This window comes from Gadus chalcogrammus, chromosome 16 (assembly GCF_026213295.1).
Source record: "Gadus chalcogrammus isolate NIFS_2021 chromosome 16, NIFS_Gcha_1.0, whole genome shotgun sequence".
In the NCBI taxonomy this organism is placed as follows: domain Eukaryota; kingdom Metazoa; phylum Chordata; class Actinopteri; order Gadiformes; family Gadidae; genus Gadus; species Gadus chalcogrammus.
This window is the reverse complement of record NC_079427.1, coordinates 1,422,252-1,440,651: the sequence shown is the minus strand read 5'-3', so window position 1 is coordinate 1,440,651 and position 18,400 is coordinate 1,422,252. Positions and strand designations below refer to the sequence as shown.

At 53.5% G+C, this 18,400-nt stretch overlaps 2 protein-coding genes across 4 annotated transcripts in view; one reads left to right on the top strand and one right to left on the bottom strand.

The window, feature by feature from the left end:
• Positions 1-3,258: 3,258 nt before the first annotated feature.
• Positions 3,259-6,970, bottom strand: map3k10 (mitogen-activated protein kinase kinase kinase 10). The gene is made up of 3 exons (XM_056612397.1): positions 6,119-6,970; positions 5,107-5,122; positions 3,259-3,850 (listed from the first exon to the last, which is right to left on the bottom strand). The coding sequence occupies exons 1-3, from the start codon at positions 6,891-6,893 to the stop codon at positions 3,259-3,261; spliced, it is 1,383 nt and encodes a 460-aa protein (XP_056468372.1). The 5' UTR covers positions 6,894-6,970.
• Positions 6,971-10,533: 3,563 nt separating this feature from the next.
• Positions 10,534-18,400, top strand: part of sipa1l3 (signal-induced proliferation-associated 1 like 3) — a 65,950-nt gene continuing 58,083 nt past the window's right edge. For all 3 annotated transcript variants that reach the window (XM_056611745.1, XM_056611746.1, XM_056611744.1), the window contains exon 1: positions 10,534-10,658. The gene's annotated coding sequence lies outside the window, so the exon portion shown is untranslated. The remainder of the gene's footprint in view (positions 10,659-18,400) is intronic.

Genomic DNA, 18,400 nt, shown 5'->3' with positions numbered 1-18,400 from the left:
CCCTCTCTACCTCCCTCCCCCTCTCTCTCCCCCCCTCTCCCCCCCTCTCTCCCCCCTCTCTCCCGAACCCGTCCACTCTATTGAAGGAGCTTAATGGTGATGGTGGCAGACTCCATCTCTCTCCGGGGCCATAACCCGGAGCTCCACTGATGGGGATCTGGTGATGACTCCTCCTGAGCCATTAGCAGGAGGAAGTCGGTAGTAAAAGCTACGCGCCGAGGCCATCAGATGAGGACGTGCAGCAGGTGAAGAGTACAGTGAGAATACAAGTCCTAATTAGTCTCAACACACACCGAGAACAGAGGGGAGACCCAGTGTGAAACCCTCCTCAGTTTAACCCTACACACTCCCTCTCTCTCTCTCTCTCTCTCTCTCTCTCTCTCTCTCTCTCTCTCTCTCTAGTGACTCTTGTCATTGTGATCCTGGCTCGCTCGCTGTCTTGGGCTGCGGTGGAAGAATGGGGTCATTGTCATTGCTCCACTGTGGTGTGTGTCTGTGAGTGTATATGTGTGTGTTTGTGTGTGGATACTTGTATGTGTATGTGTATGCATGTATGCAAGTGTCTATGTTTGCATGCGTCTATGTTTGCATGTCGTTTTGTGTATATAAGTGTGTGTGTGTCTCTGTACGTATGTATGCGTCTATGTTTGTGTGTGTGTGTGTGTGTGTGTGTACACGCCTACTGCCTCAGCACCACAGCGCTCCACTGTCCGTCCTCCACACACTCAGGCTGTGGGGCAGAGCGCAGAGCGCAGCCTGCACTGAACACACAGAGAGCCTCATGAACGCCAGGAACACCGTCGCTCAGGGAAACAATAACCCAGCTCTTCAGTAACCAACCTCTCTCTCTCTCTCTCTCTTGCTCTCTCTGCCCCTCTCTCTCTCTCTCTCTCTCTCTCTCTCTCTCTCTCTCTCTCGTCGACAGTGAATCCTCAAGTGACCACCGTACATGTCTTCCCTTGCTCCTCCCCCCCCTCCCCCCTCCTCCGGGGGAGACGATGCCTCTAAAGTGCGGGCCCTAACCCAGGGTCCTCTGTGTCGGACCCCGGGTTCCACCCTCCTCTCCTCCGCTCCTGGCTGCTCCCCGGGGCTCCCGCTGGTCCCGTTAGTCACAGTCTGGCCCTCCACACTCTGTCTCTCTCTCTCAGGGATTAGCCGTCCACAGTAGCCACCACGCTAATCCTCTCCTCAACGCACTCGATGCTATAGTCCCTCTCTCTCTCTCTCTCTCTCTCTCTCTCTCTCTCTCTCTCTCTCTCTCTCTCTCTCTCTCTCTCTCCCTCTCCCTCTCCCTCTCTCCCTCTCCCTCTCCCTCTCATACAACATGGCTTTTCAATGTGTGCGGCCATGACAGGATGCTAGCTTGTCGATGTATTATACATACATATATATTATCTATGTATTGCATATTGACAAGTTGCTGATTAGATAAGCCGATATTAAAACCGATAAGCGCCCCTACGGTTGCCAGTGTGTCTCATTTATGTAACCAAAACTGTCATAACAGGAGAGCACGAACAGTGACGAACAGCCCTGCTTTCTACCCTTCTGGTTAGCTTCGTTTAAATACTCTATTGCGATTAGTAGACCAGATATTCTCGCTCTGTGCCACTCAGTCCCCAGGTACGCGTGTTGACTGGGTAAACACGCTCTCTCCATGGGAGGTAAACACAGTCAGAGCTCCGGGTCGTCGCGCTGTCTGCTCTGCCTTCACTCCCACCTCATTAACTCCGTCTTGAACCTGGAGTCACTGTTCCATGACCAAATACACCTATTCTACATTAGGTTGAGCCACAGGGAAACCAGCCAATACAAAATGGCTACCGTATGTATCGTAGTTCCACGAGGGAGAACTAATCTACCAGATTCATAATTAAGCCATAAAAACATAAAAACTAAGACTATTTTGAGCTGATTGCTACACACTCACTCACTCACTCACTCACTCACTCACTCACTCACTCACTCACTCACTCACTCACTCACTCACTCACTCACTCACTCATTTATGTTCTGAGGTCTGTGTGACAAATGCATTTGAAATAGATGCTCACACACATACATACACACACCTCTACGGGAATGTAGAGGTGTGTGTAAACTACTAAATCCAATCAACTGTGGATGAATCAAAGGTGAACGTCAAGACAGAAAACTATGATTAATTTGAACACTACACTTATCCCTCACTCACTCACTCACTCATCACCGATCACTTCTGGTCTGTGTGACAAATGCATTTGAAATAGATGCACACACACACACACACACACACACACACACACACACACACACACACACACACACACACACACACACACACACACACACACACACACACACACACACACACACACACACACATATGCACACCTCTATGGGAAAAAACAAATCATAATAATATCCAAGCGTGAAGCCAGCGAGAGGCGGTGAAAGCCTTTGGGGCGGCGGAGCCCAGAGGGTGGCGTGTGGAGCGCAGCCAGTGAGCCTGGATTGTTTACAGGCCGGAGATCCAAGGAGACAGCCGAGCGAGGGGGGGGGGGCCCGGGGCCCTGTGTGTGTCTCCGTAACCGTGGCGATGCCAAGTGGTCGGCGTTTGAAGAGGACACCTGAGAGGCGCGGCACCTGGACAATGAGCCCGGGGGTAACCCTAGACGCAGACACGGACCAGCCAGCGCGCTCCTTCACTGAACCTCCTCCTCCCCGTGCTGTCCCCTCCTCCTCCTCCACGGTCCCCAGGTGGGCTCCCTCCAGCGGTGGGACGTCTGCGAGTTCGAAGGAACGACTCCACGTTTCAGTTCTCCCTCGTTGGTCTCTCCCGTTGGTCCTCCCAGACTCGCCTCCCCCTCGCTGACTCGCTGTTCTCTGTGTTAGGTTAGCAGACCGGTGAAGAGGGACCGGCCCGGGCAACAACATCCCGATTCCAAACATGAAGCGCTCCTCAGCTGAAAGGAACTTAATTGTAACGTTGTGCGTTGATTGATGACCGTTTGCACGGTCGTTTGAGAACGAGGGAGGAGCTGAGTCTGACTCACCATGACTCACCGCTAACGGAAACGCGACTGAACGAAGAACGATTCTTCTTGGTGAACTGACCGATCCATCCCTAGTTCCCTCTCCCTCACCAAACACACGGACACAGCGCCTCCTCTGCTCCCCCTCACCACGGCAGAGTCTCCATCCCTGACTCCCTCTGCTCCTCCTCACGCTCTCCTCCCCAGAGGAGCATCACCATGGCAACCCGTCTCCTAGGGTGAGTCACAGTCTCACCCCACACTGAGGCAGCATCACCCCGTACAGTCTCACCTGGTACAGTCTCACCCGGTACAGTCTCACCCCGTACAGTCTCACCCGGTACAGTCTCACCCCGTCCAGTCTCACCCGGTACAGTCTCACCCCGTCCAGTCTCACCCGGTACAGTCTCACCCGGTACAGTCTCACCCCGTCCAGTCTCACCTGGTACAGTCTCACCCCGTACAGTCTCACCCCGTCCAGTCTCACCCCGTCCAGTCTCACCCCGTACAGTCTCACCCCACACTGAGGCAGCATCACCCCGTACAGTCTCACCTGGTACAGTCTCACCCGGTACAGTCTCACCCCGTCCAGTCTCACCCGGTACAGTCTCACCCCGTCCAGTCTCACCCCGTCCAGTCTCACCCGGTACAGTCTCACCCCGTCCAGTCTCACCCCGTCCAGTCTCACCCCGTACAGTCTCACCCCGTCCAGTCTCACCCGGTACAGTCTCACCCCGTACAGTCTCACCCGGTACAGTCTCACCCCGTCCAGTCTCACCCCGTCCAGTCTCACCCCGTCCAGTCTCACCCCGTCCAGTCTCACCCCACGCTGAGTCCTGCACCGTCCTCAATAAACCGACCATGACTCAGAGGCCACGGGGGCGGGGTCGACAGAGAACCACTCACAGCCTGTGAGGGGGGCTCAGGGTCGAGGCTTTGTTCAGACTCTGGGGAGGGGGGGGGGGGGGGGGGGGGGGGGCGGCCCGCAGCGCCATGACTCAACAGAACATAAGCACTCCCCTGCGCCCGTGAGAAGGCAGATCTGGGGCTGCTGTTGCCAAGGCATCACTGTCCAATGGCCATCTGATCCTCCACCATTACAGCAGCATGGGGGGGGGGGGCGGAGGGAATGGAGGGAGGGTGGGGGGAGGGTGTAGGGAGGGAGGGTGGAGGCTGGAGGGGAGGCTATGATGTGCAGAGAGAGAGGAGTGTCACGTCTCATAGACACAATATTAGGAGGAATTTTGGCAGAGGAGTGGAGACTGTAGGAATTCTAAGAGGTAAGCTGCCGGCTCCCCACATTACACTGTAATGACCCCTAGATGAACACACACACACACACACACACACACACACACACACACACACACACACACACACACACACACACACACACACACACACACACACACACACACACACACACACACACACACACACGCATACACACACACATACACACACGCGCATTACACACACAGCATTAATATGCACACACACACACACACACAAACACAGACATTAACACTCACGCACACCACACACGCACATTAAAGCAGACCCCACACACACACACACACACACACACAAACACACATACACAGACATTAACACTCACGCGCACTCACACACACGCACATTAAAAGCAGACCCACATACACACACACACACACACACACACACAATCACACACATTAACATACACATACACATATACATACACAAACACATACACACACACACACACACGCGTGCATTAACACGCATTGATCTACCGAACGGACACCAACGCGCGTCACACATTACTCCTTTGATGCAACCAAAACAACATCAACCGCAACTGCGTCTTTAAACAGCAAGTAGCACAAAGGACCAAAAATAGACCAGAGCGGTGCGGAGAGAGCAGCTCTCCTCGGGAAGAGGAGGCAGAACGAGGGCGAGGAGGAGAGGGAGGAGGAGGAGGAGAGGGAGGTGGAGGAGGAGGATGCTGTGCACAGAGCGAGCACGGGGAAAAATGGCAGAGGGGGCCACAATTTGTCTCCAAGCGTTTATGTGCTTGTGTCGACAATGTCGGCTATCGCCCGGAACCCACCCAGGGTTGATCTGACCTGAGGTTCCACATTCACATCTCTTTCATCCCACATTACAGTCAGCGTTCGCTGTTCTGTCCGCAGAGGCACAAACAACAGTTAAGGTACGAATACAAAGATGGCAGTGGAAGCTCAGCCCCCGCAGGAAGGAGGCGGTACTGCTCGGTTAAATATAAAAGGACCCACATCGTGTGATCCATCCCGTAATCTACTCCCCTACCAGGGAAACAAGTGTCAACATCGTGGGTAAAACGTCAAAGGCCGAATCAATGTATCAACATACTACTGTGGGTTCTTCTCACCCGCACCCTCGCTCTACTCATCCCGACCACAGTAGGTCACGTGTTTTAACGAGGAAGCTCACCAATCTCGTCGGATGAGATATCCCCATACTTGATTGACATGTGTCAAACACGACAGCTAGCGGTCTATTTGTAGTCCTGCTCAGATCCCCCAGGAGCCAGAGGGGACGTTCCCCCCGTCTCCCCTCTCACTCCTCTCCGGTGTGGAGAACATTACTCTGAAAAGGTCTCCTCAACTCAAAGAACTACCAAAACACAGCAGCCACACAGACCTCTAGTGGGTCCAGAGTTCGCCTGGGCTCTCCATAGCCACTCCCTCCCCTCTTACGCACTAATCGTATGTTGTACGTCCTTGCACTTAAAAATAGTACTTTTGTAGCGTCTTATCCTAGCTATCTTTGTTGTAGACGAGGAATGGGTTAACCTAGTGAGTGTTCGTGCTCGGCACTGGGTTCTGTGAACATTCTTACTGTGCCGTCAGCGATATATTGTTGTTTCTCTTTCTTCTGACAAATGTACTTATTGTGAGTCGCTTTGGATTGAGGCGCCTGCCAAACACCCTAAATGTAAATGTAGTGGTCCAGAACCTGACTGCCCCCCCACAGACCTCTAGTGGTTCAGCCCGTCCCCAGGACGGGCTGAACCACTAGAGGTCTATGGGGGCCCCCCTCCCCCCCCCAAGGACGGGCCCCCAGCCCCACCGGGCCCTTACCGTTGCTGGACTTGAGGTCTCGGTGGATGACGGGCACGATGGTCTGGTTGTGCAGGTAGTTCATCCCCGTGGCGATCTGCACGGCCCAGTTGACCAGCACGCGGGGTGGCACCCTCTTGCCGGCCAGCGCGCGGTTCAGCCCGCCGCCCCGGGCGTACTCCATCACCAGGCAGAGGTTGGGCTCCTTCAGGCACACGCCGCGCAGCGAGATGATGTTGGGGTGGCGCAGCATCCAGAAGAGCCGGGCCTCCTGCCGCACGCTCTCGGCCGTGACGCTGATGTCCTCGTCGGGGTCCTGCCGCGCGGCCTTCACCGCCACCTCCTCCCCCCGCCACACCCCCTTGTACACCTTCCCGAAGCCCCCCGCGCCGATCACCTCCTCCAGCACCAGCTCCGAGAAGTCGATCTCCGAGGGGCGGTCCCCGGCCCCCACCGCGCCCGGCACCAGCCCCCCCCCCGGGGCGAGCTGGGGGTCCCGCCGCGTGACGTAGTTGCTGGGGAAGATGCCCACCTTGTCCCGGATCTTGCCCGTCCACCAGCCCTCGTCGCCGGACACCTTGGAGTCCTTGGAGAGCACCTCCAGCGGCTCGCCGCGCCGCAGCGTCAGCTCCTCGTCCGCCGCCGCCTCGTAGTCGAACACGGCCGTCCAGTAGGGGTTGGGCTGCGGACCCCCGCCCCCGGGGCAGGGCGGGGGGGGGGAGGAGGAGGAGCCGGCCGAGGTGGAGCTCCAGCTGCCGCCGTTCACCCCCTGCTGCGGGGCGGGGCCGGGCCGCATCAGGGGCGGCGGCGTGGGGGAGGACCACGGGTTGGACGGGGGCCCGGGGGAGGCGAGGCAGAGGGGCGGGGGGGAGCAGCGGCCTCCACAGCTGGTGCAAGGCCCCGCTGCGCTACACGCCCTGCCAGGGGGGTCCATGGCGGCGGGGCGCGGTCTGGCGTCACGGCCCTGGCCTCTAGCGACTCACGCGGGGCCCATCGGGGGACCCGCGGGCTGCTCAGCGGTCCGTCCCGGGGGGTCAGAGCGCGGCCGGCCCCTCCACCGTCGGCGGCCCGTCCCGAGGAAGCAGTGTCGCCGCGGTAACCAGGGGTGAAAGGACGCAGGGCGTAGGGAACATGTACTCCCGGAGCGACGGGTCCAGGGGGAGGCTCCTCGCGTCGGACCCCTCGGCCCAGCGGAGCCACGGTCCGGCCGGTGTCCCGGGGAACGGTCCGGCTGTTCCACCGAGGACCGATGGAGGTGTGTTCTGACAGACAGCAGGCCTGGTTACCAGGAACCTGGGAGCCTATGTAAAGCGTCCGGGCGGGGGGGCACTCAGTCGAGTTATGAATTCAAATTCAGAAACTGGATCTACTAAATGTAGTGTAGCCTAAAATGAGTAACAACGACTTGTGGCTTCCATTTTAATCTTCATTTAGGCCTTACTCATCGTATTTCAATGTTGGTGGTAGACTATGAATCCTCCAACGCGTTGCGCTATATTTAGCCTATAAACAGAGAGCCATTAGCTTACGGTCAACTGTCATAAAGCGGTGATTCAATTATAACCTTGTAAGAACGTTTAAAAGCTGCACAAAGTAGTCATAATCTATGCGCCTGGCAGTAGCCAATCAAAACCAGATCATCCAGCCGACTATTTAAAAAGCGGTCAATAAATAGTGAATAGAAAAAATACACCGTATCCTAGTCGGTTGACGTGTCTTTTCTCATACATAAGATTCAAGCGCACAACCCCTGTTTAGAGCAAGAGAAATAAAGAGACTGACCCTCTATTGTGATGTCGGGCTCATGAGTGCAGAAAATGCCCTACATTCTGACAAGCCAGCAAAGACTAAATCCTACATGCATCGCCAAACATGAGCCAGTTCAACGACCTGACAGCCTGCACAGCCTTCACAAACAAGCCCTCGTCCACGTTCACATCTGAATTTACATGTGCACTACAAACATCGACTATATTATCCAGCGGCACCACATCCAGCACCGACTGAAGTCGCATCGCAACAAAGATAACCCTCCCTGGCTCTTAGCTTTGCGTTCCGTTCCAATCTACATCCTCAGCGTTCGGGACATCACTGAGCGAGTGCTTGGTTTGAAACCTCCGGATGAAGTCCTCTGTTCTGGGGAGAGTACATCGATGTCAGACTATATCTAATGTCATCCTTCACTCAAAGCCTCCAGAGCCGATTGGTTTCTGCTGCTCGATCGATGGCCCAGACCCACAGAGTTCATCCTCCATCGGGGATCCTCAGACAGAACGACAGCAGGGAGACTGGGATGCTATCGACTGCCTCTTCATACTCCAGAAGGCGTGAACTATAATGTGGATGTATCTGATCCGTTTTGACGCGCTGGGCGGAATAAGGCCATCCGATCCTCTTCGTGACTTGTTTTTATAGGCTGTGTGGGTGTAAGACAGCGTTTATTACAATGTAGTAATACTAATCATAAACATGATCATACAAATAACAATCATAGTAACAGCCCTAATAATTTATAATATAATAACAGGTCTAATAATAATATAATGAATGATAATAATACGATTAGGTCGGCCTATTAGGCAGGCTAGGAGGCTACTTCAGTCAACAAGCCTGGCTGAATAACGAGCAGGCTTTAGGTGGACGAGGTGACACTGGTTACTGTAACCTAACCTGGACTACGAAGACCTCCGACCACATCGTCGCATGGGCGTGGGGGTGGATGTGTATACGAGGTGGCACCATCCGCGTCTGGGAACACGCTCCCGTCCAACCACTCCTTCAGGGTTCCTTGGTTCGTAATATAGGTCAGTCAGCTGGCGAGAGGGCTGTCGTCATGAAACATCCTTTCCCCCCATAGACATTCCATGAAGCGAGCTGTCAGTCTGCAGGGTGACTCCGTATATCCAAATGTACCGGGGAAGCGTCCCAACACGCAGCTCAGCGGTCCCTGGGTCTCCGGTGTGCGGCCGCGGTGCTGGTCACGGGTCTCCGGTGTGCGGCTGTTAGTCACGGTGTCCTGGTCGCTCCGTAACCCGGTGCGCACTGTGGACTGAGCGCTGGAGCGATGGGTGAACCGGAGGGAGCGACGACCTATTGGAACGGGACTCAGACAGTGTTGCCAGATTGGGCTGGATTTCCCTGATTACACTAGCTTCAGCGTGCTGTTGTCAAGGTTGCCAGATTTGGCGGGAAATCCCGCCCAATCTGGCAACACTGGACTCAGCGGTGCTGGGGGTGGTTGCTACGTTGCATTGTGGGTAATATAGTTTAATAGGGTTGTTCATTGACCTATATCATTTTGGCAGCTATTGCGTTATAAAACACTGTATGACGTGGAGACGGATAGCCTATCAAAGCGAACCCTCCTCTGACGTAGGCGTGCGATACACATCTTCTCACTCGTGACATGAGGGAATGGCAGGTGTCAGGATCAGACCAACATCCTGTAGGGCAGAAATAAAAAACTAAACAAAGATAATCCCTGTAGCAACCAGAGCTTTTCTTGATTAAGCTGAACAGGGTAACATTTATTTTGGCGGTCAATAGGCTACTTGAGTAGATGTACTTTCAATGAAATAGATCCAGGTTGTTTCATAGTAAGTTATTACTGCCTTACTACCTAGAACCTTACACTTGTACATGTTCCTCTACTGTTATGTAAAATTAAAAAATTTGCACAATTTCAAAAATATAATCCATAAACAAATAAGGGAGATGATAATAATAACATTAATCCACTCCCTGTATCTGATGCAATACTGCCCCCTGGTGACTGATCAACAGTACTGCCTTCATGGTTTCTATATAGCGTCTCCTCAAACTGAAGTGGAGGATAACCTGGATTCGTGTAATGAGATATTATCTTAAAATGCTTATAAACCAAGTTTTCAATGCGGGAAAATGTTGACATATCAAGTCACTTTCAAGCTTCACTACATGTGGTTTTACAAATAAAATGGTGTAGGGCAATTCATTTAAGCGTTGTTTAGAACTTTTTTATCCTGTTCAGAATATAGGATTTTCGATCCCAATCATCCCCCTTTCTTTCTAAGTATATAGAAAGAATAACCCGACCAGCGGTCCAATAGAAACACATGTTGTATTATACAGGAATCACACAGGGGGGCGCTGTCCACTCATGCTGTCCACTCATTCTGCCGCATCACCACCGATCTTCTGCCGCTGGCTGCAAACAGACCGTCTGGGTAGAACTGCAGCGGAGTACACATTTATTAAAGGCTACTACTGCAATCACAAAACACAGCTTACGACTGAATACAGCCTACGATAATTCATCCAATCACATGCTCATCAATTTCGTTAACACACGCATCCCGGAGGTGGAGCCGTCGGACCATTGAACAGCGCCCCCTGCGTTACTATCAGCCTGGTGCATCGAGCGTGGTCGCGCATGCGCAGTGAGCGTGTGAGCCGTGTTTCGTTTGAGCCGAAGCATTCCTGGCAGCGCAGCGGTAAGCAGGCGGCCACAGAGCGCTCCTTCAACGGACCCACTATTACCGAAACAGGATTTAAGTTCACGAAAACCAGAAAGCGTCGCCAGGTATGATATGTGTCCTGATGTTTTCCGTCCACAGTGGTGGTTTGTACCGCGGTGGGGTGTTAAACGATGTTGTAAACTAACGAGTCCGCTCGGCCAGCGAAGCGAACATCGTGAGGAGGCGAACGAACTTCAGTCAGCGCAGTCAACAGCCCGATACTACGGCCGGGTTTACCCCGAGATAGCGCTCCGAGAGAACGCATACTGCATGTATACCCCGTGTATGGGCCTTCCGTTCAGTAGTACACGTACATCACAGCCACCGGTCGTTGTATTAACGCATTTACAACCCAAAATCCCCAAGGCTTCCCGATCTTTAAGGAACGCGCACTGCGCAGGCGCCTTGCGCTCCGCAGCCTTCCGACGTGTAGTCTTTTTTTCACCTGAGCTAATCACGACTGGGAGGGCCTGACGACTCCATTAAACTACAAGTTCCAGACAATGGGAACATTGTCTTTTTAGTTGGGAGCTGCCCAGCTAGTTAGCGAGGACGAGCCTGGAATTTGAATAGTTGTGCTGCAGTCGGAAGTTGCCATGGAAAGGGTCTGTTCCCCTGGGCTGGGTCTGGGTCGGACCCCACAACCCTCTCGTCCGTCCAGCGGGGATCTAGTGGGCACTTCAGAGGGGCACCAGTTGGTATCGGCTGACTCGAATAGAACTGGTTGTAATGGCTGTGGGATCAAAAGTCCATAGTGGCAGAATAGGTTTACAACCCACACAACCCCTGTAAACTCACCCTATGAGCAGAGATGTTCTTTATGTTCAAGTCTCGGGCTTTACTTGTTGTTTTTCCCATTGAACTCGGTTCAAATCCCTCCGGAGTCAACATAAAAATATAGCCAACTACTGGCTGTATGTTGTCCATTTAGCCGGCATGTTAACGAGCCTGTTTGTGGGATTATTCTGTTATTTTGGTGTAACTTGTTTGTCAGATTTGTATCCTGCTGTAGTTGGCTCAGTAGAAGCGTCTTTTAAACGGGACTGCTGTGCGCCTTTAATGCATTAATGTTTACAGCATGTGTCCACTTGACAAGCAAGGAGCTTAGGAGATGATTCTCTGTCTGTAAATAGTGACTTAAATGATAATACAACTAATCCGCTGAAATGTTAATCATTTCCAACATTGTTAAATGGACGCATCAGTTTGTTGATATGAAGTAGATTTAGAGCTCGGATATTGCTTTTATAATCTCTTAGGGATCATGATTGAGTATAACAATCTTTGATGTTTAATTCACATTTTTCTTAACAAGGGGGTTAATCGCGGCTATCTGTAAACGATATGGTTGCAGTTATGTTGAAAAAAAACAACAATGTTGATGAAGAATTATTTTCATGTTTTTTCCTATGCAGTTTCAGTCTTCGGAGACTTTAAGTTTGCTAGATGTTCCCGGGTGCTGTGTGAGATGTTGCCTTGTGGTCAGCCTGCTTCCAGCCCAAGTTTAAATGTCTCCGCCCACAACCACAACACGCTTGGCAGCCTCGCGGCCGTTTGTAATTTTAGATCCAGAGTGCGGTTGTGGCCCGGGTTCCTCGCGATTCCTGAAGGTGTCTTGGTTAACTAAAATGTTAATGGAAATAAGGATTTGGTTATCTCGCCCTCAAGGGAATGATCATGGCCATCGAGCCATATTCCCCCCCCGTGGCTGCGTGTTGCTCGTTAGTAAAGCCTGATGGGTCATAGAGAGGGGACCGCACGCCCCGGGACAAGGCCACCATCTGCCTCACGTTAGCACAGTTCCTTTGGCTGGATGGAGTCCCTCAATATGCTGCTATTTTGTGGATTTTTCTAAACCCATCAACATGTTTCATCCTCCACTAGTATATTCGTCATCAGACTCATTAGCATGTCCAGGCGTTCTGATGAGGGATTACGCTACCGTAATCCTGGATGTTGAGCGCACAGAATACAGGTACAGCTTGTATCGCAGCCCGCCGCGGGGTGTTAGATGCAGCTTCCCTGTGATGGGGTCCTCTGTAATAAATCTCCTTTATGGATCCATCCTGGTCCTCCTGGGGAGGCCTGCCTGTGACAGTGAGGATGGCGGCAGTGTTGGTTCAAAGGTCCAGAAGGGGCGGGACTCCCTCGCTCTCTCTGCTCTCTTGACACTGTGTGTGGTAATAAACGACTGGCCTGGGGGCTCATCAATCAACCACCGGGGCATCTTCCTGTCCCGGCGAGGTCAAACCGGCCCGGGCAGTTGTTTACGGCTCTGTCAGCCTGTCTAGGAAGAGAAGACGAATGGTAGTAACTCAAACATAACCAACAGGCCATCGTTGCTCTGATGGCGTCGGCCGCTGCTGACGCCCCTGCTTGTTTTGGTCCACCTTGTTGAAGATGAGGAGGATGGGGAGGAAGGGGTGATGATGAGGAAGGGGAAGTGGGGGGGGGGGGGGGGGGGGGTACCCCAGTGTGTGGCGCCCCGTTCTCCCCAGCTCCACTGCGCTGGTTCTCGTCCCTTCTGGACGGCTCATTCCTGGGTCTGTTTGAGCGGGGTAAATATAGCCTGTTGGTTTTAGCTGGTGGGTAAACACACATGTGGAGGAGGCCTTTCCTCGCCACAGCTCGCCCTGGTCACCACGGTGGGGACGGGGGGGGGGGGGGGGGGCGGAAGGAGAGGTGCCCTGCCTCTGAGGGCCAGCCGCAGAGCCAGCACTTTAACTTTAGCACGGGGACTATTGGACCCAACGTAAAGCCTTTGACAGGCGCCTAGTGGATACACGCATGAGTGGCCTCTGGACTGCCCCATGGAGAGATACACATGGGGTGACTGACTCAGGCCTGGGTAGAGCTGTCTATTTCAAGATGTAAATGGAAGGCTGCGCCTCAGATCTCCTTGTATACGACCTGATACCTGGCGTAGGGGCGGTTCCCGATGGCGGTTCAGTGTTCAGAGAGCTCCACCGTGCGGGCGAGATGTAGGGCCTACATCTGCAGGACGCCAGGGCGTCAGGGAAACCGAGTCAGATGGATTCCCCCCGCTGCTGAACTCTGAAGACTTTATTAAAGCTAGAGGCACACATTTCTTTTGTTTGGCAATAGTACGGCCAGCATTAAAGACAGAGGAACACCAGAAATCCGTTGCAATAGGAAGGTGGAAAGGCAGAGTTCTGTGCCGCATATCATTCATCGAGCTGTTTACAATCAACGCTGGCAAGTCCCTGAAACTCTGCTTGATGACAAGGTCAGCAGAGACAGGACCAAATGTGGCAGGAATAGAGGCAGCCCTACTGATGGGGAACCTATGAAAGAGGTCTCTATCTCGGGCATCAACACGTATAATAAGAACATAACTCGTATCTGTTCTACTGTCTCAGGGGCGGGGGGGGCTGTATACAGCCGCAGGTCTGCTGATGTTACCGTTTGTTTTTCTCATGTTCTGATTCAGAGGTCGACAGATGACAGCCCGGTGAATCACCTCGCTGATCTCCAGGGAAATGCTTTGTTCCGGCGAGAGAGGAGAAGCACTCGCACACAACTGTCGTGTGTTGTGTGTGTGTCGGGGCAGGTGCCATCTTGCTTCAATGTTGCTTCTTTCTTCCTGTGCTTCTGTTGATCTGTGTGATGTTGTCTGCCGGGCTGCGCCGAGAGGTTTCCTAAGGCTGGGAGCCGGAGAGTGAAGAGGGCGTAGCCGTCTACTGTGCTGTTGGTACACCTGCTTCTTGTCTGTCCTTAACCCAGACCGCACACAGGGGTCACGGCTAACAGGTGTGTGTGTGTGTGTGTGTGTGTGTGTGTGTGTGTGTGTGTGTGTGTGTGTGTGTGTGTGTGTGTGTGTGTGTGTGTGTGTGTGTGTGTGTGTGTGTGTGTGTGTGTGTGTGTGTGTGTTCTCCACACAATGGGCCCAGTCATACACCAGCAGTGCAGTTGTGTCCTGGAGAAAGGAAATCCTGGATGAAAGGATCAGGAAGCGGCTGATTGTGTGCGTCTTTATGGACAGCGGAGAAGTGCATTAGTCTGGGCGGCGCGCACGTGTGAGCTACTCCTGCACTGTCATGCCACTAAACCCATTTGTCAGTTCTACACGATCGATTTGAAGTGCATGGCATGGTTGGTTTACCAGAAACCGGTGTTAAGTGGAACTGATCTCTCCCAGAGGTTTCAGCAGAACGCGCACACACACACACACACACACACACACACACACACACACACACACACACACACACACACACACACACACACACACACACACACACACACACACACACACACACACACACACACACACACACACACACCCCTACACCTTTTATCTAACTCTAGTTGGCCATAGTTTAAATAGTTGTCAGCACACGTCTCTCCGTGTGAGGTTCATGTTGATCAGAAGATAGATTAGGACGTGTGCTTAGGAGGCTCCTCACACTCTGGCCGTACGGCCGTGTATGCACCAGTGGAACTAATGGAGTGAGGGAGACACCAGGGCTGCTGATGGCTCTGGCTGATATCTCTCTGAGAATACACGGCCACGTCCGGCTCCCATCACCAGCCCATCGGTTCGTCTGAGATCGCCTGTTGTGATTGGTCTATTGCTCTATTAAGTATGGATAGCCTGCCAAGCACAGCCCCGCCCTCCTTACCTGCGACGGTTTGGATCAAAGAAGTGCAATGAAGACGACAGAGGGAGGGTAGACTGGGGACCCCGTGTTCTAGCAGACCTGGTGGGCGGCGGATCCACACAATAGACCCGGTGGACCCAGGGCAGAGTGTCGGGCCGTCCACGGGCCTCTCTGAGAGGGGTGGATCAGGTCTCCATCGTTGGTCTCCTCTCCTCTCGGGATTGGGAGCTGGGGCGAGTGCCCTTAGAAACCTGTCCTCTTTTGAAAGAGTCTTGAAAGAACTTATGTACTTTAATAACTCACTTTTATTTTACTTTACAAACTTTTTCACAATAGGCAAGACATGACCAGACGCATTAGCAGGAGTGAAATTAGTTTGTAGTATTTACACACACACACACACACACACACACACACACACACACACACACACACACACACACACACACACACACACACACACACACACACACACACACACACACACACACACACACAGAGTATAACAACCCGCTGGGCCGAATGAGGAAGTAGCAGAAGTCCACGTGTTGACTCATGGGTCTTATCAGGGCCCCGCCCAGGCCGCGTCCATACAGGCCAGTCTTTGTACCTCCTGCCGTTGGGTCTCGTTGACGCCCCCTCCTTACACCCCATCTGCCTTTCATTCAGAGACGGACGGCCGGCCCTTTGCTCACCGGGTCGACGTGCTCGGCCGGACAGGACGGTGGTCTGCACTGGGACGGATGTGGTGGCCGTACGGAGATGAGTGTTGCTATGAGTCAGACCCCTGGTATGAGCCCCCCCTCTACGTAGGCACGAGTCACGCAGAGAGCATGACAGCCGTCGTCCAGCAGGCCTCTAGCACCAAGCACGACGCCAGTGAACCCGTTGCTCGCTCTGAAGTTATGTGAGCTGCCGGCTCATCTGCTTCCACACAAATAGTTGATACCCTCTCAACATCTGCTTGTAATGTTATTGCACGGGTGAACATCAACGCATCGCTCTGCTACACGCCGTTTGCTCGTGGCTATGAATCATCAGACGGATATGAGACCTTAGATGAATAATAGATCATCGAATATCTAATTCCAAGGTCAGCAGCACTCTCCTGCGACCCCGTTATGCATATCAGCGGCCCCTGCAGGGCCCAGACCCTCAGGTTGAGGACCACAGCACCACAGAGCAAAAACACTCTGCATTTTAAAATGAAGAAACATGCACGCACGCACACGGCTTTCTGTGGGCTGTGGATGTTTTGGTTCCCATATTTCCTTTGTTGGTTCAGTGGTACTTAATAACGTTCCGCTGTAGAGCTGCTCCCAGCTGTTGCTGCTTGGAGCCGCTGTCTGTGTGAAGGGTGTGACTCTGGTTCGTCTGAGGAGGAAGGGGAGGAGGTTTCAATGGCTGTTTGTCCGGTAAAGCTATGTCCACACACTCCATTTCTCTCTCTCTCTCTCTCTCTCTCTCTCGCTCTCTGTGAGTGTCGTGTTCAGGGAGGATGCAGGAATGAGTGGATCACGGCGTCGGCGTCTCTCCTCCTCCCACTTGCCTGACTAAACCACGCTCACCCTGGGCTCTGACTGTTCCCCGCGCTGCGCGGACGCGTTGTTCTGATGCTAATGGAGCGTGCGTGTTCATTCCACAAACGCCATTTGGAGCTTTGCTCTACTGTATCAGAACGTGCCTTCATCTCCCTCAGCGCGGCACACTCAGATCGGTGCCAAGATGGTGGCATTTCCGACGGCCGTGTCCGCTCGGTTCAGAGGGGTCCGCACACGTGAACAAAGCAATGTCGCGCCAACGTGTGTCTGTGGTTAAAAGCAGGCCGTGCTGTTTTATCAGCCTGCCATGAGTCTGCCTTCCATGTGCAACCGTTTTGCCGTTGAGTCGTTTGAAAAGCGTCCGTAACCCGTGCAGTCTGTCTGCAATGTGGCTGCACGGGCCTGGTTTAGATGTGCATGAAGAAACATCTGCTTACGCTTCTACATTTGATGAAAACGGGAGTTTCTTCCTAGAGTTGATTGTGTGCATGTTTGTCTGTGATATTATCTCTTAACCAGTAACAGATCAGCATCTGCCTCTTGGTAGTACTCGGAGAGAGATGGAAGGAATCTGCGTTGTGTGTTTGTTATGATTGTAACAGCGTTGCGTGGCATTGTGGCGGATTAGCAGACCTAACCAGCCGATCCCGGAGATGAAAGGACGTGGAAGGTACCTGGCAACTGGAGGCAGGAGGAGGAGAGAGTGGGGAGGCGAGTTGAGGCATAAGACCTCCTGCTCCACACATGGGGGGCCGTCCTATCCTTACCTCCCCCCCTGCCTCCCCCTCTCTCCCCCCTTTTGAAGCAGTGTCTCGTCCCACCTTTTCCCGCCTGGTTTTCCCCATGACCTCGGCAGGGAGATAAGCAGACAGTGGGGTTCAGTGGGTTCAGTGTGGGGGGGGGGGGACGACGACTCAGCCCACCTGCTGGATGATAGCGACCAGGGAGAGAGATTAGGTGGTGTGTGAACCTGGCCGAGCTCCCCGGAGACGGCGCAGCCGGAGAGAGGGAGAGGGTGTGTGGATCCTGGGAGGAAACGGCCAATCTGTTGTCCCCCTGCCCTTGGGGAGGGGGGGGAGGGAGAGGGGGCTGCATGCTGTTGATTCACCGTGTCTCCTCCCTGCGTGGCGAAGGTGAGGGGGAGGAGCCTAGGGGAAGGACACAACGGGCGACGGCACCCAGACAGGGTAGGTATTGTCCCCGACTGCAACGGCCAGGTGGCCCGCGTGTAAACAATGAAGGGCGGCGCTATGGCTCCACCTCTATGGCTCCACCTCTATGGCTCCACCTCTATGGCTCCACCTCTATGGCTCCACCTCTATCGCTCCACCTCTATCGCTCCACCTCTATCGCTCCACCTCTATCGCTCCACCTCTATGGCTCCACCTCTATGGCTCCACCTCTATGGCTCCACCTCTATGGCTCCACCTCTATGGCTCCACCTCTATCGCTCCACCTCTATCGCTCCACCTCTATGGCTCCACCTCTATGGCTCCACCTCTATGGCTCCACCTCTATCGCTCCACCTCTATGGCTCCACCTCTATGGCTCCACCTCTATCGCTCCACCTCTATCGCTCCACCTCTATGGCTCCACCTCTATGGCTCCACCTCCATCGCTCCACCTCTATCGCTCCACCTCTAT

Excerpts from the sequence above, each read along its gene's own strand:
- map3k10 (XM_056612397.1), bottom strand. The coding sequence starts at position 6,893 with ATGCGGCCCGGCCCCGCCCCGCAGCAGGGGGTGAACGGCGGCAGCTGG.